General features: G+C 44.6%; 1 protein-coding gene and 1 long non-coding RNA gene across 3 annotated transcripts; one reads left to right on the forward strand and one right to left on the reverse strand.

Annotated features, from left to right (window-relative positions):
• Positions 1–9,487: 9,487 nt before the first annotated feature.
• LOC144576828 (uncharacterized) lies at positions 9,488–25,812 on the reverse strand. 2 transcript variants are annotated; one of them, XR_013519396.1, is made up of 2 exons: positions 25,710–25,812; positions 9,488–10,695 (listed from the first exon to the last, which is right to left on the reverse strand). It is a non-coding gene; the product is annotated as an uncharacterized LOC144576828 (long non-coding RNA). The 2 variants fall into 2 exon arrangements; XR_013519395.1 differs by lacking the exon at positions 25,710–25,812 and adding an exon at positions 14,100–14,341.
• On the forward strand, positions 10,904–21,084 carry CXCR2 (C-X-C motif chemokine receptor 2). Its single transcript, XM_002749772.6, has 3 exons — positions 10,904–11,564; positions 14,568–14,619; positions 19,712–21,084. The coding sequence occupies exon 3, from the start codon at positions 19,737–19,739 to the stop codon at positions 20,817–20,819; it is 1,083 nt and encodes a 360-aa protein (XP_002749818.2). The 5' UTR covers positions 10,904–11,564; positions 14,568–14,619; positions 19,712–19,736; the 3' UTR covers positions 20,820–21,084.
• Positions 25,813–26,314: the final 502 nt, after the last annotated feature.

The following is a 26,314-nucleotide window of genomic DNA, read 5'->3' on the forward strand; positions in this document are numbered from 1 at the left end:
GGTGGATCACCTGAGGTCAGGAGTTCAAGACCAGCCTGGCCATCATGGTAAAACCCCATCTAAAAAAAAAAAAGAAACTGCCAAACTATTGCCCAAAGAGTGGTACATTGGCCCTTCCCAGCAGCAGTGTGTGAGAGTTTCTGTTACCTCCACCCCGTTCCCATCAGGACACCTGGGTTTGGAGGGCAGGGCAGAGGCACAGGTACAGAACTTGGGCCTCTCTGTCCTTCCCTGCCAACCACCATAGTTCTTGATGGATCCCAAGAGAGCATCTGGAGGGAGGGGCTGAGTCTAGGTGACTCTATGCAGTGCTCATTGGCCAGACTTTGATAAGGACCGCTGATGTGGACTATGTAATACTGTGGCATGAGATCATATCCCCTGTACTGTTCAAGAAGCTTATGCAAGGTGTATGTCCTTCACTAGGCACCTGATTGTGATGCTTCTGAGAATACTGTTTCAGAAGAAGTACAGCCCCCACTCTAGATGAGATGATTAGCTGCCCTACGCAGGTTCTAAGACATGTTTTGTGGCCTAACAGGGATTCACACAGCTCTTACCTACTCTGCCTTGCAGGCACTGCCAGAGCCTCCACAGCAGTTGGGCAATCCCGTGGCTCTGACCAGAGCTCTGGACGGCCTTTTGGGGTTAGGCCGCCCAGATTGCATCCCATTACCTTCACATAGAGCAAGAGTTTTGCAACAGTGGTTTCTGCCCTGGAGAGCTGGTGAGAACTTCTGCTTAGCAAACACAAAAACAAAGTGAGGGGAGAAAGCTGGGTGGGGGGGTTCCTAGAGCAATCAGAGCAATAGAATTGCCACTACCCTCAAGGGCAGCAGTCCCTTTCTGGAAATGAGGCTCACTCACTTATCTTTACTAGGGCAGGTTTCTTACTATAGCAGAAGTCATATTCTAGCAGCAACTCCAGCACAAAGTTCAGACCTTCCTAATGAATTGATTGGGTGTTCTCAGGGTGGGGAGGGGGACTGGTTGAAGCCCATTTCACAGAGCAAGGAGGCTGCTCCTGGAAGAGAACTCTCATCAGACAGGAATCAGGGGCCAGGAGTGGGGGAGTTGGACCTTCTCCCACTGTTTGGGGAAAAGAAGGGCAGTGCTGAAGACCAATGTCCAGCTCACCACTGCCTCTGATGAGTCTGCACTGAGTCCAGTGGAGAGCAAGACCTCCAAAAAGAAATCAGAAAAGTTTGTTAGACTTTGGGGACTCTCAAGCAGAGAGATCCATGAAGACCACCATAGACCTCCCAGAGCCTAGCACCGCAAGTACACCTGTCCTTCCTCAGCGGTGACTCCAGGCTGCATGTCCAGCAACTGCAAAGACCAGAGGAGCATGCGGGAGACACCCCCAACAGACTTCCCCAAGACCCGGAGGAGCTCATTACAGGGCTGAAGCCCAGCATGAGCACATGGGCCCTGAGCCAGTGCCGTCCAGGTTGTTGCTATTGATGTAACTTCATCTGTATTCCTAGGCTGTGGATGCCCTGGTAATTGGGGCAACATAATTACTTCTTTAAATTAGATGTCACTGGGATGCTCCAATGTACATCAGTTTCCCCTACTGTCAATTTATTCAGTGCTCAACAAAAATGTATTAGGCATCTATGATATGATTGGTTTGGAGATACAAAGATAAAAATGTATATGAAACCACTGCTTTCAAGAACCTCACATGGGGGAAGCAGCAGCCAAATGGATGATCAATTATAAACCGTTGGCTACACTTGCAAGGCAAAGGGAGAGTTGGCCAGACCGAAAGAGTGGAAAAGACCATCCCAGGGAAAAGGGAAACATGTGCCAAGACCCCAGGGGAAACCAGAACAGCAACTTGGGGGTTGAGGGGACTGTAAGTGGTTCCCTGTGGCCAGAGTCAAGGGTGCTGTGTTGGGGGTCGGGGGAGCCTGAGGTGACAGGGTTGGAGAAGTAACAGGAGTTAGACGGAAGGTGCCAGGTGACCAGCTCAGGAGTCTGACTTTACCTGAGTGTACCCAGGTTCCTTGATTAATTTTAAGATGAAAAGAAAGTGATCAAATTCATGTCCCCTGTACTGTTAGGAAGCTCATTCTGGCAGTAGACTGGCAGGTAGATTGAAGGGGGAACTATTTGAGGCAGAGAACATTTAGGGGAGGAGGAGGAGGGAGAAAGGAGGAAGAGGATGATGAGGAGCAGCTGACAGAGCCAAGCAATGTTCTAAGTGTGTCTCAACATAAACTCATTTAATCCACATAACAACCCCACGTAGGAGCTGCTTTCCTTATACCCACTTCACAGACAATGAAACTGAGACCCAGTGAGATTAAATCACTTGACCAAAGTCCAGGGCCAGGTAGGTGGATCCTAACGCACACAGCCCAGTCTAGAACCCACAACTATTGCATGACCGTTGCCTTAGGTGAGGTGAGAGAGAATAAAGTGTTGCCTAACAGTGTCAGTGAGGAGGAGACAGTCAGGAGTGATGTTAAGGAGGCGAAGAGTGAGGGGCAGGTATATTTCTGGTTTGGCAGATGATTGAACAAGGAACCACTCAGGAGAAAGATGTGTCAGGAAAGTCAAGAAGATCAGTTTTCTACATGTTGAATTTGCAACATCTGTGGGCTCTCAGGGAGATTACAGGAGGTAACTACATGTCCGAGTTTGGAGTTAGGGGAGACACCGGTTGGGAGCAGTAGGTATGGGAGATTCTGGCACATATTGGATGGCATCTGAAGCCATGAAAACCAGTGGACTCGCCAACAGAGCAGGTAGAGTGAGAAGAGAAGAAAACAGAGGTAGAATTCTCAGGAACCTCAATATTTGAGGAATAAATTAAGAAATAGAGCAATAAACAAGACCAAGATAGATCAAAGGAAATAGAGGAGAGTGGATCAGTCGGATTCAATGACATAGAGATTAGGTTAGACCTGGACGATAACTTTCCACTGTAAATAAAGTTGAAAGGCATACAGCAGACAAGAAGAAAATGTCTTAACATAATTGACAAATATTCAAAATATAATATGCCCAAATTATATAAAAAGCTCATACAAATCAATAACAAAATACCAATTCAAGGCTGGGAGTGATGGCTCATGCCTGTAATCCTCAGCACTTTGGGAGGTCAAGTTTGGTGGCCAGGGGCTCAACACCAGCCTGGCTAACATGGAGTGAAACCCTGTCTCTACTAAAATTACAAAAATTAGCCAGGAGTGGTGGTGAACACCTGTAGTCCCAGCTACTCAGGAGGCTGAGGTATGAGAATGGCTTGAACTTGGGAGACAGAGGTTTCAGTGATCCAAGATTACATCCAGCCTAAGCAACAGAGTGAGACTCTGTCTCAAAAGAAAAAAAAAAGTATGCTTCTTGCCATGTACAGTGACTCTCACCTATAATCCCAGCCCTTTGAGAGGCGGAGGTGAGAGAATCGCTTGAGGCCAAAAAAAATAAATAAATAACAAAATAACAATCCAAAGTAAAAGGGAAACACATAAGAATAATTAATTCAGCTGGGCACAGTGTCTCACACCTGTAATCTCAGATATACAGGAGGCTAAGATGGCAGGATCACTTGAGACAAGATATGTACATATATATTATACAGTAGACATGTATTTTTTATTATGAAATGAAGGAAGGAAAACATGTTTGTATTTGCATAGGGAGAATTTCGGGAAAATGTACACACCAAGTTGCAGACAGTAGTTACCTGAGGAAAAGACATGGGTGAAAAGAGGAATGGAAGGGAGACTTTCCAGCTGTGCTTCCGTGCCTTTGTATTGCTTGTATTCTTTACAATATGCATGCTTTATTTTTGTCATATTAAAACAGTTTTGTGTGTTTGTGTATTTCTTTTATATTTCAATAGTTTGGGGGTACAGGTGGTTTCTTGTTACATGGATAAGTTCTTTAGAGGTGATTTCTGAGATTTTAATGCACCTGTCACCCAAGCAGTGTACATTATACCCAATATGCAGTCTTTTATCCCTCCTCGCCCTCCCAACCTTCTTCCCTGCATCCCCAAAGTCTATTATAACATTCTTGGGCCTTTGCATCCTCATAGCTTAGCTCCCACTTATAACTAAGAACATACGATATTTTGTTTTCCATTCCTGAGTTACTTCACTTAGAATAATGGCCTCAGCTCCATCCAAGTTGCTGCAAAAGACATTATTTCGTCTCTTTTTATGGCTGAGTAGTATTGTATGGTGCATACAAACCATGTTTTTTTTATCCACTCATTGGCTGATGGGCATTTAGGTTGGTTCCATATTTTTGCAATTGTGAATTGTGCTGCTATCAACCTGTGTGTGCCTATGTCTTTTTCATATAACGACTTCTTTTCCCTTGGGTAGATACCTAGTAGTAGGATTGCTGGATTGAATGGTAGTTCCACTTCCAGTTCTTTAAGGAATCTCCACACTGTTTTTCACAGTGGTTGTACTTTACATTCTCACCATCAGTGTAAAAGTGGTCTCTTTTCACCACATCTACACCAACATCTATTGCTTTTTTTACTTTTTAATTATGGCCATTCTTGCAGGAGTTGGGTGGCATCTCATTGCAGTTTTAATTTGCATTTCCCTGATGATTAGTGATGTTGAGTGTTTTTTTCATGCTTGTTGGCTGTTTGCATATCTTCTTTGGAGAAATGTTTATTCACGTCCTTTGTCCACTTTTTGATGGGATTATTTGGTTTCTTCTTGCTGATTTATTTTAGTTTCTTGTAGATTATAGATACTAGATTCTAGTCCTTTGTCAGATGCTTATTTTGCTGATTTGTTTGAGTTCCTTGACTCCGGATACTAGTCTTTGTCAGATACTTAGTTTGCGAATATATTCTCCCACTCTGTGGGTTGTCTGTTTACTCTGCTGGTTATTTCTTTTGCTATGCAGGAGCTTTTTAGTTTAATTAGGTCCCATTTATTTATTTTTGTTTTTGTTGCATTTGCTTTTGGGATCTTAGTCATGAATTCTTTTCCTACGCCAATATCCAGAAGAGATTTTCCAAAGTTATATTCTAGAATGTTTATGATTTCAGGTCTTAGATTTAAAGTCTTTGATTCATCTTGAGTTGATTTTTGTGTAAGGTGGGAGATGGGGATCCAGTTCCATTCTTCTACATGTGGTTTCCCAGCACCATTTATTGAAATGTCCTTTACCCAATTTATGTTTTTGTTTGTTTTATCAAAGTTCAGATAGTTGTATTTGGTTTTATTTCTGGGTTCTCCAGTCTGTTCCCTTGGTCTACATGCCTATTTTTATACCAGTACCATGCTGTTTTGGTAATTATAGCCTTATAGTATAATTTGTAGCCAGGTGATGTCTTCAGATTTGTTTTTTGCTTAGTTTTGCTTTGGCTTTGCAGCTCTTTTTTGGTTCCATATGAATTTCAGGATTGTTTTTCTAGTTCTGTGAAGAAAGATGATGGTATTTTGATGGGAATGTCATTGAATCTGTAGATTGCTTTGGGAGATATGGTCATTTTCACAATATTGATTTTTCCACCCATGAGCACAGGGTGCGTTTCCATTTATTTGTGTCATCTATGACTTTTCAGTGGTGTTTAGTAGTTTTCTTTGTAAAGAGGTTACACCTCCCTGGTTAAGCATATCCCTAGGCATTTTATTTTATTTTTTGCAGCTGTTATGAAGGGATCGAGTTCTTGATTTGATTCTCAGCTTGGTCGTTGTTGTTAGGTAGCAGTGCTACTGATTTGTGTACATTGATTTTGTAACCTGAGACTTTAGTGAATTCATTTATCAGATCTAGGAGCTTTCTGGGTGAATCATTAGGGTTTTCTAGGTATACAATCATAGCATCAGTGAAGAGTGAAAGTTTGACTTCCTCTTTTCCAATTTAGATGCCCTTTATTTCTTTCTCTTGTCTGATTGCTCTGGCTGGGACTTCCAGTAGTATGTTGAATAAGGGTGGTGAAAGTGGCCATCTTTGTCTTACTCTAGTTCTCAGGGGAAATGCTTTCAACTTCTCCCCATTCAGCATGATGTTGGCTGTGGGTTGGTCATATATAGCTTTATTACTTTGAGCTAAGTCCTTTCAATGCCTGTTTTGTTGAAGGTATTTGATTTTATTAAATGTTTTGTGTCTATTGAGATGATCATATGGTTTTCCTTTTTAATTCTATCTATGTGATGTATCGTATTTACTGACTTGTGTATGTTAAACCATCCCTGCATCCCTGGGATGCAACCCACTTAATTATGATGTATTATATTTTTGATGTGCTGTTGGATCCCATTAGCTAGTATTTTATTGAGGATTTTTATGTCTATGTTCATGACGGTCTATGGTTTTCAGTTTTTGTTATGTCCTTTCCTGGTTTTGTTATTAGGGTGACACTGGCTTCATAGAATGACTTAGGGTGGATTCCCTCTTTATCTTTTGGAATATTTCAGTAGGATTGGTACCAATTCTTCTTTGAAGGTCTGGTGGAAATCATCTGTGAATCCATCTTGTCCTGGACTTTTTGGAGTTGGCAATTTTTTATTACTGATTCAATCTCACTGCTTATTATTGGTCTGATCAGGGTTTCTATTTTTCCCTGACTTAATCTAGGAGGATTGTATGTTTCCAGGAATTTATCCATTTCCTCTAGATCTTCTAGTTTGCGCACATAAAGGTGTTCATAGTAGCCTTGAATGGTTTTTTGCATTTCTGTGTTATCGGTTGTTAATATCTCCAGTTTCATTTCTAATTGAGCTTATCTGGATCTCCTCTCTTCTTTTCTTGGTTAATCTCGCTAATGGTCTATCAATTCAGTTTATCTTTTCAAAGAACCAGCTTTTTGTTTCATTTATCTTTTATATTGTTTCTGTTTGTTTCCATTTCATTTAGTTCTTCTCTGATCTTCATCATTTCTTTTCTTCTGCTGGATGTGGGTTTAGTTTGTTCTTGTTTCTCCAGTTTCTTGAGGTGTGACATTAGGTTATCAATTTGTTCTCTTGCAGACTTTTTGATGTAGGCATTTAACACTATGAACTTTCCTCTTAGCACTGCTTTTGTTGTATCCCAGGGGTTTTGATAAATTGTATCACTATTATCATTCGTACCAAAGAATTTTTTAATTTCCATCTTGAGTTCATTGCTAACCCAAAAATCTTTCAAGAGCAGATTATTTAATTCCCTTGTATTTGTATAGTTTTGAGAGTTCTTTTTGGAGTTAATTTCCAGTTTTATTCCACTGTGGTTTGAGAAGATACTTGCTATTTTTATTTTCTTAAATTTATTGAGACTTGTTTTGTGATCTTTCGTAAGTTCTGTCTTGGGGAATGTCCCATGTGCTGATGAGAAGTGTATATTCTGCAGTTTGGGGGAAGAATGTCCTGTCATTATCTGTTAAATCTACTTGTTCTAGGGTGCAGTTTAAGCCCATTGTTTCTTTGCTGGCTTTCTATCTTGATGATCTCTCTAGTGCTGTCAGTGGAGTACGGAAGTCCCCCACTACTATTGTGTTGTTATCTATCTCATTTCTTAGGTCTGTTAGTAATTGTTTTATAAATCTGGGAGCTCCAGTGTTAGGTGGATATAAATTTAGAATTATGATATCTTCCCGTTGGACTAATCCTTTTATCATTATATAATGTCCTTCTTAGTTTTAGTTTTTGTTTTTTTTACTGTTATTGTTCAAAAGTCTGTTTTGCCTGAAATAAGAATAGCTACGCCTGCTTGGTTTTAGTTTCCATTTGCGTGGAATATCTTTTTTCCCTTTACCTTGAATTGTTATGCAGGAAGTCAGGTTTTCATTAGCAACCAGGGTTAATTTCCACTGGCCCTTTACTATAATTTTGATGAATACATAAGTTAAACATTAAAGAACTGGAGAAACTAGTGCCTAGGTGTATTACTCCATTCTTACACTGCGATAAAGAACTACCTGAGACTGGGTGATTTATGAAGAAAACTTCTGATTGGTTTTTCTTTGTGATATGTACCTCTCTGGAAATTTTTTCGTTCATAACATGAACTGGGTTTTTTTTCTATTTCTTTACGTTGGTTTTTACTTTTCTCTGGTATCTCCTTAAGTGGCTTAATAATCAACCTTCTAGGCCAGGCATGGTGGTTCATGCCTATAATTCTAGCATTTGGGGGGCCAAAGCAGGTGGAACACCTGAGGCAAAGAGTTTGAGACAAGCCTGGTCAACATGAAAAAAAACCATCTCTACTAAAAATACAAAAATTGCCCTGGCGTGGTGGCACATGCCTATAATCCCAGATACCCAGGAGGCTGAGGCAGAAGAATCACTTGAACCCAGGAGGTGGAGGTTGCAATAAGCCAAGATCACACCATTGCACTCTAGCCTGGGCAACAAGAGTGAAACTCCATCTCAAAAAATAATAATTATAGTAATAATCCTTCCTTTCAAATTCTTTATCTGGTATTTCAAAAATTTATCTTGGTTTGGATTTATTGCTGGAGAGTTAGTGTGATCTTTCAGGGGTGTTACTGTGATAACCTATCCTTTGTTAGCCTAACTGACTCTTCCTTAGCTAAGAGCTGTACAGACTCCATGTTAGCTTCTTCGCTTACCGCCCCCGCCAACCACTTTTTTTTTTAACCTTCCCCTGAGCACATAGGTGGGTTAAGCTGACTCCAAGCAGACCCAGGAATGTCCTTGCTGATAAGATACCAAGTTGAGCTGTATCAGCCACTCCTGGGGATGCATCTGCTTGGAATGTGTCTGCTGATAACTGAAAGCCCCTACATCTGCAACTGTTTATCTTTCTGCAATAGTTTATCCTTTTAATTTAAAGAATGTCCTGGAGGCATCAGAGGTACCTTGGATACAAAGCCAAGCAGAGGACACATTCTCTTCCCCTACAGCAATCTCTGTGTGGCAAGAAGCATTGGCTATAACCTTATTCCTACTTCTACTAGTTATAAGACTCCTAGCTTGCTGATTCTCCAGACCCCCAGGCCATGAATATCTCTGTCCATGCTTGGCTTAATATTTCTGCTTAATTCTTGTCAGCAAGGCGTTAGCTATCCAATGGAAACTCCATTGTGCCTACCGACCCCAGAGCTCTGGACAGGTAGAACTCATGAATCGTACCTTAAAAAGTACTCTTACAAAATTAATTTTGGAAACCAGTGAAAATTGGATAAAGCTCCTTCCTTTAGCCCTTCTTAGAATTACTTTTCTGGTTCCTTCTCATTTAGGTAGACTAGTTATTCTTGAATTATTTTCAAGTTATTCTTGAATTATTTTTGATTGGACTATTTTTTGTAATTTCTTTTTCTTTCTTCTTAAGGATCTGACTTTATAGTTTATTTTAGCCTAATTTGATCCTTGGTTTTCATGGGTGAAGACTTTTGGCTTTTAGGAATGAAGACTCTGTGTGAGTTCCTTAGTTAGAGTCTTTGTGCACTGGCTCTCCCAGGTCTTGGTGGTAGTAGTTGTGTACTTGGTGTGTGGGAAGGTTTACTGTCTCCTATGGGGTTGAAATGGCAGGAATCTCTTTAAGCTTATTCATTCTCTCATGGTGTACTCTTTATTTATTTATTTAATTTTTCCCCAATATTTTATTTACTGAGTTGATCATTCAGGCTTCAGACCAGTAGGGGAAGTATCCCTGGGTAGGCATCAGTTGTAGCTAAAGCAGGTGGGTAGGTGTAATACCCACTGGTGGGCAGAGATCTTAGCCTTGATGAAGGTGGCTGGGAGAGATCTCAATTAGATGTGCTGAGGTTTTCTCAGGGTGAAGGGTAGGAGCTACCTCAGGACCCCCACCAGGCCAGCTGGAAAGCTATTCACCTCCCAGCCTCACTGCTGTCCCAGAGTTCTGGCTATTCAGATCAGACAGGCAGTTCTTTTCATCTGTAGAAATGTTGATGTTCCAAGCAGAGAGGAATTGTGACTGCCTGTCATGCAAGCCTGAATGTGAAAAGTACTCCACCCATGGGGATGCAATCACCCTGTTTTTTTCCAGGAAGGCTGTCTGTAGGTGCATCAATGCTGCATTCCTCTGGGAGAAGCCCCAGCTCCATCTGCAGTGGTATAGCAGGGGGAACAAGGACCCCTTCTCTAAGACCCTTCACAATACCAGAGGCTGTCTGCCTTTTGGGGTAGAGATGCAAACTTTTTCTCCTCTGCCCAGCACAGCAATTGTATCTCTGCTGTAGGAAACTTCCCACCAGTGAAAAGATCTGGGACTCAAGGCCTGCCATTCAAATTCTTTTGTCCCACAGGGTATTCCCCTGATGTGATGTTCTCCGCCTTCCTCTAAGAATGGGACTTCCTGAGAGCCAGACTACAGTGCTCTTCTGGGTCTAGCCAGACTCTGGGCTGGTGCTGGGGAATGTCTACAAGGGATCCAGTAATGTGACCTGTCTTCAAGACTCCCAGCATTGGATACCAGCACCACCTCTGACAGAAGTGGGAGGGGAATGACATAAACTCTGCAAGGTTCTTTGGCTGTAGATAGGCTTAGAGTGCTGACTTTCTTGAATGCTGATAATAATTATAGTGAACTTATCACGTGGACAGACCCAGGACTTCTGGTTAGTCAGGGTGTTGTAAGCAGTGGTGATCGCTGAAAATAGGCAGCCGTTTTCTCCTTCCTGAGTCCAGTACTTTTCTTCCTAGAGATGAGTTTTTTGCCTGTCTCACAGAGTAGGTGCAGCCTGCCACTTCCTTCAGAAGTTCTGTGGATTCTTCCAGTTTTCCTGTTCACTTCCTGCATTTGTTCCTGGAGAAAAAAAATTCACAGTGTGAATCTCTACACACTACTTTGTCCTTCCAAGTGGGAGAGGCATGCTAACACTGCCTCAATCTGCTGTCTTAGGGGGAAAAAAAGCAGTCTGGTCTAAAAAAAATGAATTTGCTGGGTGAAGCAACCCAGAGGTCATTGGAAACCTTGGCAAAAGCTATTTCAGTGGAGCAGTAGGAAGGAAGCCAGTTGCAGTGTATTTGTTGAGCAGCAGAGGAAGTGGAAAGAGCAGCTGTGTTAGCAAAAGGGTACTAGGACAGAGGGAGCTTGATAAAGGCATGAGTAAGGTGTGATGGAAGGAAAAGAGCCAGGACAGAGGGGAAAGAAAGCAGGATCCTCAAGGATCGGAGAGGCAATGGGTCCCACAGTCAGGTGCAGGGGATTCAACAGAAACAGAAGGAGGGACATTTCTCACTCTGACCCTGGAAAGAAGGAAGAAACTGTGTGTGAGTTCAGACAAGTCTGTTGAGGGGGGCTGGGATGCCTGCATCTTCCCTGTTAAAAAAGGAAGTGCAGGTTCAAAACACTCAGAGACAGAAGGTGGGTAGGCAAATCTCCACCTTCAGACTGGTAGGCTCCTCCAGAAGCCATCAGACAGAAAGATGTGAAAATCCACAGTGCTCATCCCAGATTCACTAGGTGGCACCTGTCCTGGGTCAAAGTCCCAGGACAGACCTTATTGTTCCTCTGTGGGAACACCTCCCCAGGAGGGCCTCCTGGATTTCTCCCCTCTCAACCCAGAAGTTTCATCGTCCGGGATGCTTCATTTTTTTCCTGTGTAACAGCTCTGACTACCACCCAACCTTGAGGCATATTGAAGACTTCAGTGGCCACTCCAATAACAGCAGGTAGGTGACCTGTTCAGTCTAAGATGCTGGGGACGTACTTCTAATGGAAAGGATCTGGAAACTGCAGCCTCTTCTGAGGCCTCTGAGAAGTGTAGAACCTTAGAGCTAAAGACAACTAACTCTTCACCTAGACAATGCTGTACGAAAGAATTTTCTGCAATAATAGAATTGTTCTAGATCTGCCCTATCCAATATGGTAGCCACTAGTCACATGTGGCTACTGAGCACTTGAAATGTGACTAGTGTAACTAAGGAGCTGAATTTTCGTTTTCATTTTTCCCCCTTTGTGTGTGTGTGTGGGGGGTGTGTGTGTGTGTGTGAGAGAGAGAGAGAGAGAGAGAGAGAGAGAAAGAGAGGGTCTCACCCCAATGCCCAGGCTGGAGTGCAGAGGCATGATCGTGGCTTACTACAGCCTCAACCTCCAGATCTCAGGTGAATCTCCCACCTCAGCCTCCTAAGTAGCTGCAACTACAGGCATGTACCACTACATTCAGCTAATGTTTTGTTGATTTTTTTTTTTTTTTTTTTTTTTTTTTTGTAGAGACAGGGTTTCACCATGTTGCCCAGGCTGGTCTAAAACTCCTGGGCTCAAGTGATCCCCCATCTTGGCCTCCCAAAGTGCTAGGATTATAGGCATGGGCCACCTTGCCTGGGCTTTGTTTTAATTAATTTAAATTTAAATAGCTACACATGACTAGTAGCTACCACGCTATACAGAACAGACTTAGAAGAAGCTCCCATTTTCCAAAGGCACACACCAGGCCCAGAAAGAATGACTTCAAGCTCACCCTGCCCATAAATGGCAGAACCAGGATTAGAAGCCAGGTTTGTGTTTTGGTTTTGATTTTGTTTGAGACAGGGTCTCACTCTGTTGCCCAGGCTGAAGTGCAATGGCACAATCTCAGCTTACTGTAACACCTGCCCCCCAAGTTCAAGCAATTCTTATGACTCAGCCTCCCGAGTAGCTGGGATTACAGGTGGGCACTACCACACCCAGCTAATTTTTGCATTTTTAGTAGAAAGGAGGTTTCACCATGTTGGCCAGGCTGCTCTTGAACTCTGGCCTCGAGTGATCCACCCACCTCAGCCTCCCAAAGTGCTGGGATCTCAGGTGTGAGCCACCGCACCAGAAGCCAGTTTTTTCATTCACTCCACCCTATGTATAACCACAGTGATCTCTATGAAAATGAAATTGACCTAAGGGGCATGAAGAAAGAGGCTGACCAGGAAATGTCAAATCTGGACTCCCCTCTTTGCATCCTTTGTATCTGGCTGTCTGAGACACAAGGAGGTACCTAATGGAGCTCAGAAACTTGAGGCTGGGATCCTGCTCCTTATTACAGTGAACAGGATATAGGATTTGAGAGCAGATTTTTAGAAGTGTTTTAAACTGCTGAAAACCTAGTTCAGCTGTGTCACTCTGCGTAAGTTTCTTAACCTCTCAGAGTCTTCGTTTCCTCATCCAGAAAGTGCCTACTTCATGAGGTTGTCCTGAGGATTAACTGATATAAATTCTGAAAAGCACTTTGCCCAGAAGCCAGAACCTGGCAGACACTCAACATTACAGTTAATATGACAATTAATATACAGGTCAAAGTAAATTAGATGTCATCAAAGTTGGCCTTGAAAGCAGACCCACTGCACACTGCTTTCCCTTGATTGGGGATGTGGTGAGAGGGGCAGCATGATACCAGTGAATAAACTTTCCAATAATAATGATCACAACAATGAAAGCTAACATTGTACTTTACTTATGTCTCAACTGCTTTACAAGCAATCCCACATTTCATCCTCACCACAACCCCATGAGTTGGATTTTGCATTGGCCCCATTTTACAGATGAGTAAACTGAGACTCAGAAAGGAAAAGTACTTGCCCAGAATTGCTCAGCCAGCTCTGCTCTCATCTGCCTCTTCCACGTGTAATGGGCCTCTATCTGGTTTTCGCATCAACTGGCCAGGTGGCATTGCATTCTTCCCCAGCATGAGAAAGAGATGTAAGGAAGACTAAGGAACGTTTGCTGAACAGTTGGTCTCAAAGATTCTTTCCTTGGGATAGGTAGGCAGTTTAAGTGTGTCTGCCACAGGCTTTGAGTCCCCTCTGGGCCCTGAGATGCATGGAGCAAGAGACAGGGTAAGGAGTAACGGAGGAGAGAGCTTGGGAGGGAGCAGAATTAGCACCCATGGCTCTACCTGGATTAATTCATTCACTTGTAATCAATAGGAAATTAATAAAATACATTCTTAGGGTCATCAATACTGTTTTGAAAAATGTATTTGGACTTGGGTGGGCTCTTCACTTCTACCGAAAGGCTTTCTTTCCAAATTAGAGGATCTTGGCTCCAAGGGTGGTAGCTGCTGCAGAGTTGGGGTCCTCAGACCCAATGCTAAGTGTATGAACCAAGAAGGGCTATCAATACCCTGAGATGGACTTGTGGTCAGAGCAGACAGTTGGGGAGTGAGGGGTAAGATGAAGGCAGGAATGGGGCTGAGGAGTAGATGCATCAGGTTCAGGCAGGAACACCACCAGACTCACCAGAAGCTTCAGTCCCTCTCTGTCGTCTTAGTGTGCTGCTTCCCCTTGACATGTGAAAGACATTCAAGAGCCTTAGTACTACGGCCAAGGGTACGACAGGGGAACCTGAGGCAGCTGGAGTGCCAGGAGACTCAAACAGCGCAGCTGAAGGAGCCGGGGGCTCTGAGATACAGCAAAGATGAGAGAAATCCATGCAATCCTGGGCAAGCCATTTCCTTTCTCTGGGCTTCAGTTTTCCCATCTGTAAAATGGAAAGACTAGCTAGAAAACCCATCAGGTCCCTTTCCAATATAAACTCTATGAGTCCATGAAATGACTGTGCATCTGAGGGCTGACCTGGGGACTAATTATTCAAATTTATCAGAATCATCCCGCACCCTCAGCAGCTCCACCCCTGCATTGCATTGAGCAATCTAATCCACCACTCACTTCCTCCACTGTGTTCTCACCACCACCTCCCTTTCATAGGCTGTAGCTGCTGTCCTGGAGGTGTTCTACAGGTGAAAAGCCCAGCATCCTGGTAAGTCTTGGAACACCCACCCTTCCCACCAGCTAGCAAGTCTCTGGCCTCTGTTCCCCTTGACACTAAGCCTACATTTATCCCAAGCATCTCTCCCCACCCTTGGGGGCCCCTCACCCTCACCCCTTGGCCTCTTCATTTTCTCGCTTTGGGACTCCCCATCCCCAAAGGGAGAATCTCTGTTCCTCCCCGCCACAACCTTCTCCAACCCCTCAGGGCAACTGGCTGCTCATCCTCTTCCCTCAGCCTGGTGGCCTTCCAAGACTCAGCCAGCCCTCCTTGCCTGGGCTAGGACTGGGTCTGAGGATAGGCCAAGCACTGTTGACTTCCCACTTCCCAACACTAAATGCAAATCTTTGTGGATTTTTTTTTTTTTTTTTTTTTTTTGAGACAGTCTTGCTCTGTCACCCAGGCTGGAATACAGTGGCACAATTTCTGAAGCCTCCCTGTCCTGGTTTCAAGCAATTCTGCCTCAGCCTCCTGAGTAGCTGGGATTATAGGCACGTACCACCATGCGTGACTAATTTTTGTGTTTTTAGTAGAGATAGGCTTTCACCATGTTGGCCAGGATGGTCTCGATCTCCTGACCTTGTGATCTGTACACTTCAGCCTCCCAAAGTGCTGGGATTACAGGCATGAGCCACTGCACCTGTAATTTTTATTTTTTAATTTTACATTAAATAATTTTATTGCACCTCTGGATTATATTTATAGAGAGAAAGAATACTGGAATTGTATTAAAATGACTGTTTAATTGTTTTGTTGTTAAAAAGATTGCCTTAGATGTTTGAGATCTTGTAAATGTCTCTCGTTCTAGAGCATTTTTATGGAATAAATTAGAATTCACACCATCATCTATGGAATTTCCAAACTACCATGAGTCACTAAGGGGCTAGCATTTTTTTCCCTAAGTCAAGGAAGCCCCCATTTGATCCTGGAAAATATGACTGGGTGGTCAGCCGGACCCAGCAGTTGAAGGGTGTTTGGTTTATCATCCCTGCAAGAGCTGTTTCTTTCTTTCTGGGCCTAACAAACAGCAAAAGGAAAAAATGCACAAAACATCAGAGGATGTGAGTGCACAATATACAGGTTGATTTAATGATATCTCAAGAACTTAGCTTATAAATACATTTAATATATGAGGTGTACTTTTTTTAAGAGGCAGGGCTAGAGTCTGCAAATAATACAAGTGGAGCCCTTTACACCTCACTGGAACCGGAACCCTGGTTGTACCACTTCTCCACCCTGAGATCACAAGTTGGTTGCTGAGTCTTCCTGTTAGGTCAGCTGATCCTCCTTGTACCTCGGTCTTCTATGAACAGGGCCTAATCATATCTATTTATAATGAGCCATGGAGATCATGTACCTGTGAGGACAATGTAGGCCTCAGACGTGTCATCTCCTTCCCTTAGTTTGTTCGTCTAACTGCCAAGTCATCCTCTGTAGAGATTGGCAAACTAAAAAACAAACATCAACAACAAACACCCCTACTCCCTACCCCAGGAGCTGTCGGTCACTGGCCTGACCTGGTTCCCCTTGCTGAGCTCTCTACCTTCTGTCCTGAAGAGAATGTGAGCGGACCATATGCAGGTTGACTTAATGCCATGCTCTCCCTCTGGAACCTCAAGTTGACCCGTAAGGCCTGGGAACATGAGCTCACCCACACACCTCCAGCCCACCCCCAGCACAGCTGAGCACTAGATTATCCACAGTGAGGATTTACCTGTGAAACATGCTCTGCCACTGCTGCCTGTGCTGACAAGGCAGTTTCTGCAGCAGCCTCAGCCCTGGCTTATCACAGCCAATGCTTATACATGCAAAGCTCTGCTCTCTAAGAGCACAAGCTCTCTGTACCCAATATGCCCTATATCTATTTTCAAAGATGGGTCTTCTCCTGGGTCATTTGTTCCCTTAGAGCATCTATAATCATCTGCTCTCAGAGGTGATCCACCTTTGACCTCGTGACTTCATTGGACATACCCTGGGCCTCTAAGCAAACCTGTTCTCGACCATGGGACTGCAGAGCTGGTGACGTCTTTCAGGTCTTGCTGACTATACTGGTCCCGTAAGCTGTATTCCCAGCCCTCTCACTACCTCCTCAGGCTTCTGGCCAGGCAGGGCCTGACCGTCATCACCATGCCTCTCTAGGTTCATCAACTGATTGAATCTTCTCTATCAGTTGCCTTGGCATGCTGGAAATGCAACTTATCTGGCCCCCGTCTCTTAAAAGGGAAAATAATTGCTTTTCAGGAAGGTGATGGCTAAGAATTCCATGACTCTTGGAGGAAAAGGGCATTATTTTTTCAGTTTTGCTTAATCCTCTTAAGCTTTCTTCTTTGCTACATATGATGGATGACAACAGAGACTTCCTTTCTGCTAAAGAGAAATCCTCCCTAGGACTTCAGTTGTTATTGTTGTAATATTTGTGTTTGCTCTGCAAGGCTGTGCACCCTTTGGTTCATCTTTTTCTTAATTGAGATGTAAGTCACATACCACAAAAGTCACCCATTTGAAGTTTTTAATATATTCTACGACCATTGCCACTAATTCCAGAACACTTTCATCACTCAAAAGAAAAAATTCATGCTCATTAACATCCCTCCCCCAACTCCCCTTGCCCCCTGGCAACCACCAGTCTACCTTCTGTCTCTACTGATTCAACCCATTTGCCTACTCTGGTCATTTCACGTATACGGAATCACACAATAGGAAAACCTTGTGTCTGCCTTCTTTCACCTAGACTAACATTTTCAATGTTCATCCATGTTGTGTTGTGTATCAGCTCCTCATTCCTTCTCATGGCTGAATAATATTCCATTGAATGTAATACAGTCCTAGGTTGCTTAACAATGGGGATATGTTCTGAGAAATATGTTGTGTGAACATCGTGGAGTATATGATTTATAGCATGAGCTATATGGTAAAGCCTACTGCTTCTAAATACTGAATACTGTAGGTAATTGTTACGCCATGGTAACTATTTGTATAGCTAAACAGGAAAGAACACTAAAAATGCAGTATAATCTTATGGGAGCACTGGTCTATGTGATCTGTCTTTCAGTTGCTCATGACTGTGCCTCAATTTGTCTGTCCATTCATCAGCTGATGGATATTTGGTTTGTTTCCACTTTTTGGACTTAATGATGAATGCTGCTATGAACATTAGCTTTCAGTTCTCTTGGGTATATACCTAGGATGGGGTTGCTGGTTCATGTGGTGGGTTTATGTTTAACTTTTTTGAGCAACTGCTAAACTATTTTCCAAAACAGCTGCTCCATATTTCATTCCCATCAGCAATGTGGGAGAGTTCTGACTTCTCCACTTCCTCACCCACATTGTTCTTGGGCATCTTTTTCTGAGTGTGCCCAGCCTGGTGAGTGTGAAGTGGGTCCTGGGGCATTTGATTTCCTGGTTTTTCTCTGACACTGGGTTCCATCTGAGGTTAGGTTATGGACTTGGACATGGTTGGTGGTAGGATAGTCATCCCTTACTCTAAGGAAATGACAGGAGGGTGATCTATTTTGTGGTTCAAAAAGAAGGTAATTAGGGAGCTGTTTGCTTTAGTTGACTTCTTCTTTGAGAAACTGGGATACTTTTTTTTTTTTTTTGAGGCAGAGTCTCACTCTGTCACCCAGGCTGGAGTATAGTGATGCGATTTCAGCTCACTTCAACCTCCACCTCCTGAGTTCAAGCAATTCTTGTGCCTCAGCCTCCCGAGTAGCTGGGATTACAGTTGTGCGCCACCATGCCTGACTAATTTTTGTATTTTTAACAGAGACAGGGTTTCACCATGTTGGCCAGGCTGGCCTCGAACTCCTGACCTCAAGTGATCCGCCTGCCTTGGCCTTCCAAAGTGCTGGGATTACAGGCGTGAGCCACCACACCCAGCTGAGATAATATTTTTGAACAGCTGCAGCCCACCCTCTACACCAAGGCTTCCCCAGAGAAGGATCTCTCCTGATCCTGTGGCAAGGGCAGAGCCCGCAGAGCTAGACTGAATCTGAGGGGAAGAAGGGAGTCAGGGCTGGATGGAGGCACACACTTGGAGAACAGGAAGGCTAAGCAGAGCTAGATACCAAGCAAAGGTAATGCAGCCCCTGTTTTCTCTGCTTCCTGCCGTCCCTCCCTCTTATTGGGAGCGAACTGGCTGTGTCTGGTCATCCCACATAGTGGCACATGGCTGTCCAGAGCTCCCCAAATAAGCTGTTACGTTTCCACCCACAGAGAGAATCAGGCAGCCTGCTTGCTTATTATTTTTAATATACTTTTCCAAACTACACACACATTCCCAGAGCTGGCCTCCTTCTACCCAAAAGAGAAATGCTGGGCCTTACTAATTAACTAAAGATTCTTCTAGCTCGAGCCTTCCAAAACTCCATGCCAATATTGTTCAATCCGTTTTCCAGAATATGTCTTTTGAAATAACCTTCAGAAAATTGGACAAAGGGATTCGTGTTTCGGCTTTATAGCCAAACCACAATCTTTTCTGAGGGTACAGCCCAGTTGGAGGACCTGCTTAATCTCCTGACTAAAAACTGAATGGGGCTGAGTGCGGTAGCTCATGCCTGTATTCCCAGCACTTTGGGAGACAGAGGCAGGAGAATTACTTGAGTTCAGGAGTTTAAGACCATTCTGAGCAACATAGCAAGACCCCATCTCTACCAAAAAAAAAAAAAAACAAAGAAGAAGATGAGAAAAGAAAAAAAGAAAGAACTGAGTGGTGGCTCACATTTCTGAACATTAAACCAGCCTTAATAGCCAAAGATGCTCGCCACTGAAGGATCCAGGTAGTATCGAGTGTTCTGTGGGGATTATCCAAAGAGAACTTTCTACAAAGTTTTAGGTGATGGCGATGCTAAAAGAAATGCTAAGAATTTCTCTTATATTAAAAAGAACTATGGTCCTTTTATAGAATGTACCATTTATCACCAAATTTATCTCATAACCTAAGAGTTACTACTTAGAAATTTGAAGGGAAAATTACTTGAATGTAATACTCAAGCTAACACAAAGAATCCTATCCCAGTTTCTTGGGTGGATGGGCAAGAATCTGGGGGCTTTACTGTGCAGTAACCTCTTCTCTCTCCTATAGGTCAGGATTTAAGTTTTCCTCAAAAATGGAGCATATTAACTGGGATGACTACAGCCTTGAAGATCTCTTTGAAGGTGAAGATCTTAGTAATTACACTTACAGCTCTGACCTGCCCCCTCTTCTAACAGATGCTGCCCCATGTGAGCCAGAATCCCTGGAAATCAATAAGTATTTTGTGGTCATTATCTATGCCCTAGTGTTCCTGCTGAGCCTGCTGGGAAACTCCCTCGTGATGCTGGTCATCTTATACAGCAGGGTTGGCCGCTCTGTCACCGATGTCTACCTGCTGAACCTGGCCTTGGCCGACCTGCTCTTTGCCCTGACCTTGCCCATCTGGGCTGCCTCCAAGGTGAATGGCTGGATTTTTGGCACACCCCTGTGCAAAGTGGTCTCACTCCTGAAGGAAGTCAACTTCTACAGTGGCATCCTGCTACTGGCCTGCATCAGCATGGACCGTTACCTGGCCATTGTCCATGCCACACGCACACTGACCCAGAAGCGCTACTTGGTCAAATTTATATGTCTCAGCATCTGGGGTCTGTCCTTGATCCTGTCGCTGCCTGTCTTGCTTTTCCGAAGGACCATCTACCCGCCCTCTTTTAGCCCTGTCTGCTATGAGGACATGGGTAACAACACAGCAACATGGCGGATGGTGCTGCGGATCCTGCCCCAGACCTTTGGCTTCATTTTGCCACTGCTGGTCATGCTGTTCTGCTACGGATTCACCCTGCGCACACTGTTTAAGGCCCACATGGGGCAGAAGCACCGGGCCATGCGTGTCATCTTTGCTGTGGTCCTCATCTTCCTGCTCTGCTGGCTGCCCTACCACCTGGTCCTGCTCACAGACACCCTCATGAGGACCCAGATGATCAAGGAGACCTGTCAGCGCCGCAACGACATCGACCGGGCCCTGGATGCCACCGAGATTCTGGGATTCTTCCACAGCTGCCTCAACCCCCTCATCTACGCCTTCATTGGCCAGAAGTTTCGCCATGGACTCCTCCGGATCCTAGCCACGCATGGCCTGATCAGCAAGGACTCCCTGCCCAAGGACAGCCGGCCTTCCTTCGTTGGCTCATCTTCAGGGCACACTTCCACTACTCTCTAAGGCCTCCTGCCTACGTGCTGCCCTGTGGGTCCTCCCTTCCCTTCAGAGTCACTTTCCAAGCCTCATGTCCACTGGTTCTTCTGGTTTCAGTGTCAGTGCAGCCCCCACTGTGGTCAGAGGAAGCAGAGGAGGCCACATTCTTACTACGTTCCCTTGCATGGTTTAGAAAGCCTGCCCTGGCACCCTACCCCTCACCATAATTTCTATATCACCTGCTGGAGCTCTGTCCATCCTGCCCCTGAGCCCATGGCACTCTGTGTTATAAGAAGTGAAAATCTACATTCCGGTGAGACAGCTCTGCATGCTCATTAGGATGGCTAGTATCAAAAGAAAGAAAATCAGGCTGGGTGCTGTGACTCAGGCCTGTAGTCCCAGCACTTTGGGAGGCTAAGGTGGGCAGATCACTTGATATGAGGGGTTTGAGACCAGCCTGGCCAATATGGTGAAACCCTGTCTCGACTAAAAACACACACAAAAACAATTAGCCAGGTGTAGTGGTAGTTACCTGTAATCACAGCTACTCCAGGGGCTGAGGCAGGAGAATCACTTGAACCCAGGAGGCGGAGATTGCAGTGAGCCAAGATCACGCCCCTGCACTCCAGCCTGAGCGACAGAGCAAGACTCTATCTCAGTCCATCAAGGTGTAGGGGAGAAACTAGAACTCTTAAGCATTGGTGATGGGAATGTAAAATAGTGCAGCCACCGTGGAAGACAGCGTGGCAGCTTTCCTCAAAAAAGCGGACGTAGAATTACCACATGATCCTGCAATTTCACTTCTAGGAATTGACCCATACCAAGTGAAAGTAGGGACTTGAACCAGTATTTGTGTGCACTAATATTCATAGCAGCATTATTCACAGGAGACAAAAATGGAAACAACCCAAATGATCATCAATGAATGAATGAATGACTAAACGAAATGTGGTATGTAAGTGACGAAGTATCCTTCAGCCTGAGAAAGGAATGAAGTACTGATACATGTTACAACATGCACGAGGCTTGAAAACTTTATGCTAAGTGAAATAAGCCAGTCGTAAACAGATAAATATTTTGATTCCACTTACATGAGGTACTGAGAGTGAACAAACTCACAGAGACAGAAAGAGAACAGTAGTTACCAGGACTGAGAGGAGTGAGCATGAGGAGTGATGGCCTGATGGGTACAAGGTTTATGTTCGGGATCTTGAAAAGTTCTGAAGATACAAAGTAGTAATTGTACAACAATGTGAAAGTGATTAATGCCGTGAAATTGACACTTCAAAATGGTTTAAATGGTAAATTGTGTTATGGATACTTTATATCAATTTAAAAAAAAAAAACTGAACCCCAAAAGGTACTTTAATCATCAAGGCTGATTAAACCAAGGCTGGAACCACCTGCCTATATTTTTTGTTAAATGATTTCATTAAATAACTTTTTTTGATAAACCATTTTTACTTGGGTGTTTCTATTACTGCTTCCAAACTGCTACAGAGAAGTGAGGCAAGGGTGAGCGGAGGTCTTGAGTGAGTCTTTACAAGAAGTAAAGACTCTTTGTTATTTGTTATGTCATAGAGAGAAGATGAAATAGAGATGGAGCCCAGCCTTGTCAACCCCTCATCCCCAAGTCAAATTTCCTGCTATAGACCACGTATCATGGAAAGAAATGTGTTCTGGGACACTCTAGGGCATCTCATGTCCTTAAGTGAAGCTTTAGTCAGGAGTGCCAGGGGTGGGAGTTAGGAGGTGTGGAGGGTTGAGTAAGTTCACCAAATCCCCCTGATCAGGTAGCACGAAGGCAGAGAGCTCTCCCAGCTCAGCCGGCAGCACCCACTGTGAGTGTCCCTCCCTCTCCCCTTTCTCCCACCCAAACACACACCCATCATTCTGGGTTTAAAAGGAGAACCCGACTGCAGAATGGGGAAGTGGTTTATAATCTGTCATTAGGAGAAAATAAAACATTCCAATCATGCCTCCAGCAGCATGGTGAGCTGACTGTTCGGGGAGTGGGGGGACACAGCAGTGATCAAAACAGACAGCGCCTAGCCCTAGGGGTGCTCGAATTCCTAGGGCTTGTCTCTGCAGGGTCTTAGTCAAGAAGGGCTCTGGCTCTGAGCAGCCTGAGAAGGAAGGAAGGAAGCAAGAGGAATGGAACCTCCACAGTTCCCAAACAGCACCCTTAGGTTAACAACTAAATCTGGGAGATAACAGAGAGGCAGAAGCACACCTCTGAGCTGGAGGGCTTGAGGGGCAGGGAACTTCCACTCAGAAGCCACGAAAGTGCCTTTCCTATTGCATTCAGCAACAACAAGCTCTTCTTCCCTGCTCATTCTATGCTGGGCACTTGCTAAACTCAGGACCAAGCATGACTCAGCTGCTCTGGCTCAGTCTTGGGAACAGCTTCTGATTCAGTAGCAGGGAAATGCAGGGGAACGTGTATTTTCCAAGGACCTGACTTGCCAGAGGAACCAATGGTGTTCTGCCTGGGCAAGGCTGATGGACCAGGTGGCTCCCTGAGACGACTCCCAGAGGGAGGAGGCCAAACTACGCTTCACTCTGGTTTCAGGACTCTGCTCTTTCCTCTAACAAGGCCTGGAGGAAACATGGTTCTCCAAGGATAATAAGGATACTATAAGCCTAGGAAAATGGGGCAGAGATTAAATTACGCTTAGGTGAACTCTGTTATTCATCTCGATCTCCAGTCTCTCTCTCTCTCTCTCTCTCTCTCTCTCTCTCTCTCTCTCTCTCTCTCTCTCTCTCTCTTTTCTCTCTCTCTCCTCTCTCTCTCTCTCTCTCTCTCTCTCTCTGACTCTCTCTCATAAGAAGTCTTGGCACAAATAATTTGCCAACCACGCCATCCCAAGACAGGAGAATCTGGGGCTTGCCTTTGAGCTGTTGACTTCTTTCTTCCCTCTGATGTTTCTGAGCTTGAGTCCCAGGGTCTCAGTGTCCAGCACCTTTCTGCCTGATCTGCCTGCTCGGTCTGAACTGGCCATTCTTGCTTCCCCTCTCACCCTAGGACCATTGTCTATTTTTGACTGTCTCTCTGAGTTCATGATGTCTCTCTCCACCACAATCCTCAGTCTCTGCAGAATGGGCAGAGACTTGTTCATTAAATCAAGGCAGCCTCCTGTCTATTGTGGGTGACATTAAAAAGCACCCCAGGCCAGGCACTGTGGCTCACACCTGTAATCCCAGCACTTTGGGAGGCCAAGGTGGGTGGATCATCTGAGGTCAGGAGTTTGAGACCAGCCTGACCATCATGGAGAAACCCCATCTCTACTAAAAATCCAAAATTAATCAGACATGGTGGTGCACACCTGTAATCCCAGCTACTCGGGAGGCTGAGGCAGGAGAATCGCTTGAACTCAGAAAGCGGACATTGTGGTGAGCCAAGATTGCGCCATTGCACTCCAGCCTGGGTAACAAGAGTGAAACTCCATTTCAAAAAATTAAAAATTAAAAAAATTAAAAATAAAGAGCATGCCAGTCGACATGTCACATTCGAACTCATAACATGCACACCTGTGAGGAAAACCACACCACCATGCAATAGCAGAGTCAAACAGGCCTGAAGATCCCCATTTGCATATATAAATGAGGAAACTGAGGCTCAACCAAAGCAACCTGGCCAAAATCTCATGCCTAGACAGTAGTAGAGCTGAATTAAGCTTCCTAGTTCAGTTAATTTTTTTACCCGATATTTAGCTTTTTGATTTGAGCACCCAACAGACAGTTGAAATACCACATGTAGATATGACCTTTTCAGACCATTTCACTCACATGGGTAAGACCAGTCTACAGTTTTCTGCACCTGCCCTCATCTGTGCCTGGAGCTGGGGTTGCTAGAGTTTCAGTCACCCTAATAGGGGTGAGGCCCAGCAGAGGCTCAGGGGCACAGGTATGGAAGCAGCCTCAGGCTGGGTTCACCTATTCTCAGTTGACAGGCAAGACAATTAAAGACACAATTGTGGCTGGGCACAATGGGTCATACCTGTAATCCCAGCACTTTGGGAGGCTGAGGAGGGCAGATCACCTGAGGTCAGGAGTTCAAGAACAACCTGACCAACATGGTGAAACCTCATCTCTACTAAAAATACAAAAATCAGCTAGGCGTGGTGGTGCATGCATGTAATCTCAGCTACATGGGAGGGTGAGGCAGGAGAGTCACTTGAACCTGGGAGGCAGAGGTTGCAGTGAGCAGAGATCTGGGCAACAAGAGTGAAAGAGAGAGGAAGGGAGGGAAGGAAGAAAGAAAGAAAAGAAAGAGAGGGGGGGAGAGAGGGAGGGAGGGAAGAAGGAAGGGAGGGAGGGAGGGAGGGAGGGAGGAAAAGAGGAAGGGAAGGAAGAGAGAGAGACAGGGAGGAAAGGAAGGAAGGAGAAAGAAAGAAAGAGAGAGAGGGAGGGAGAGAGGGAAGGAGGGAGGGAAGAAAGAGAGATGGAGGGAGGGAGAGAAGGAAGGAAGGAAAAAAGAAGGAAGGGAAAGAAAGAGAGAGAAAGGAAGGAAGAGAGAGAGGGAGGGAGGGAGAGAGGGAGTGAGGGCAGGAAGGAAGGAAGAAAGAAAGAAAGAGAGAAAGTAGGAAAGAAAGAAAATAAAGACACAATCAGAGACCAACACAAATTCAGAGACAGCCACAACAAACCCCTCCACGGAGGACACATATCCATCAGGCAGGGGCTGATTAGAGAAGCGGCACCACTGGGAGGAGGAATCTGTGACAGGCATCTGACCCTGGGCAACTGTGGGAGCTGGTTAAACCTCTGACCCTGGGCAACTGTGGGAGCTGGTTAAACCTTAGTGTCCGGCTGTTGGCTTTGCTTCTTGTCTGGGATCTGAAGCTGATAGAATGGGCAGCCTGGAAAGAAAGATGGATGTGAAGTGGGGAATAACAAGGAGGAGCTGAAACCTACCAGAACGGGCTGACACCTGCGTTGGTCCAAGTTCAGTATGTAAATGGCCTGTGGAGAAGCTGGCACCCCGAGCCAGGCAGGGAAACCCACATCTACAGGAGCCGGCAGGCCAGCTCAGGCCCCACGCCTACAGGAGCCGGCAGATAAGTGACATCATAGGTGGCGTCTGACGCCTTACGCTGACCTTCCTGAGCTGAAACAGAATGTAGCTATAGCTCCAGATCTCACATAGAAGGTCCCTTCTGGCCCCCCACTGACCTGGAAATGTGAAAGGAAGAGAATTTGGAGAAACACAGTTCTATCATATCTATGCTGACTCAGTACAAATCCTCCACACAGCTTATGTCCCAACTCTAAGGAAAAAGAACGGTTCCCATGAAGGTTCAGGTGATATTTATTAAAGGTTTGGGGAAGAGAGGAGCACACTGGGGCTTTAGAGAGCCCTAATCATGTCCTCTCTCTTATCCTACATGACAGTTGTTTGAGAGCCATTATATTAGTATTTTTTAAGCTATAAATGTTAGTTTTCTGTAACCTGTGGTATGTGTGCTATTCACAATAAAAATGTTTTTCATCATTAAAATGAAGGAAAAAATAAAGAAACA

Source organism: Callithrix jacchus, chromosome 6, assembly GCF_049354715.1.
Source record: "Callithrix jacchus isolate 240 chromosome 6, calJac240_pri, whole genome shotgun sequence".
Lineage (NCBI taxonomy): Eukaryota > Metazoa > Chordata > Mammalia > Primates > Cebidae > Callithrix > Callithrix jacchus.

Coding starts and splice junctions, on each gene's coding strand:
- CXCR2 (XM_002749772.6), top strand. CDS start 19,737: ATGGAGCATATTAACTGGGATGACTACAGCCTTGAAGATCTCTTTGAA.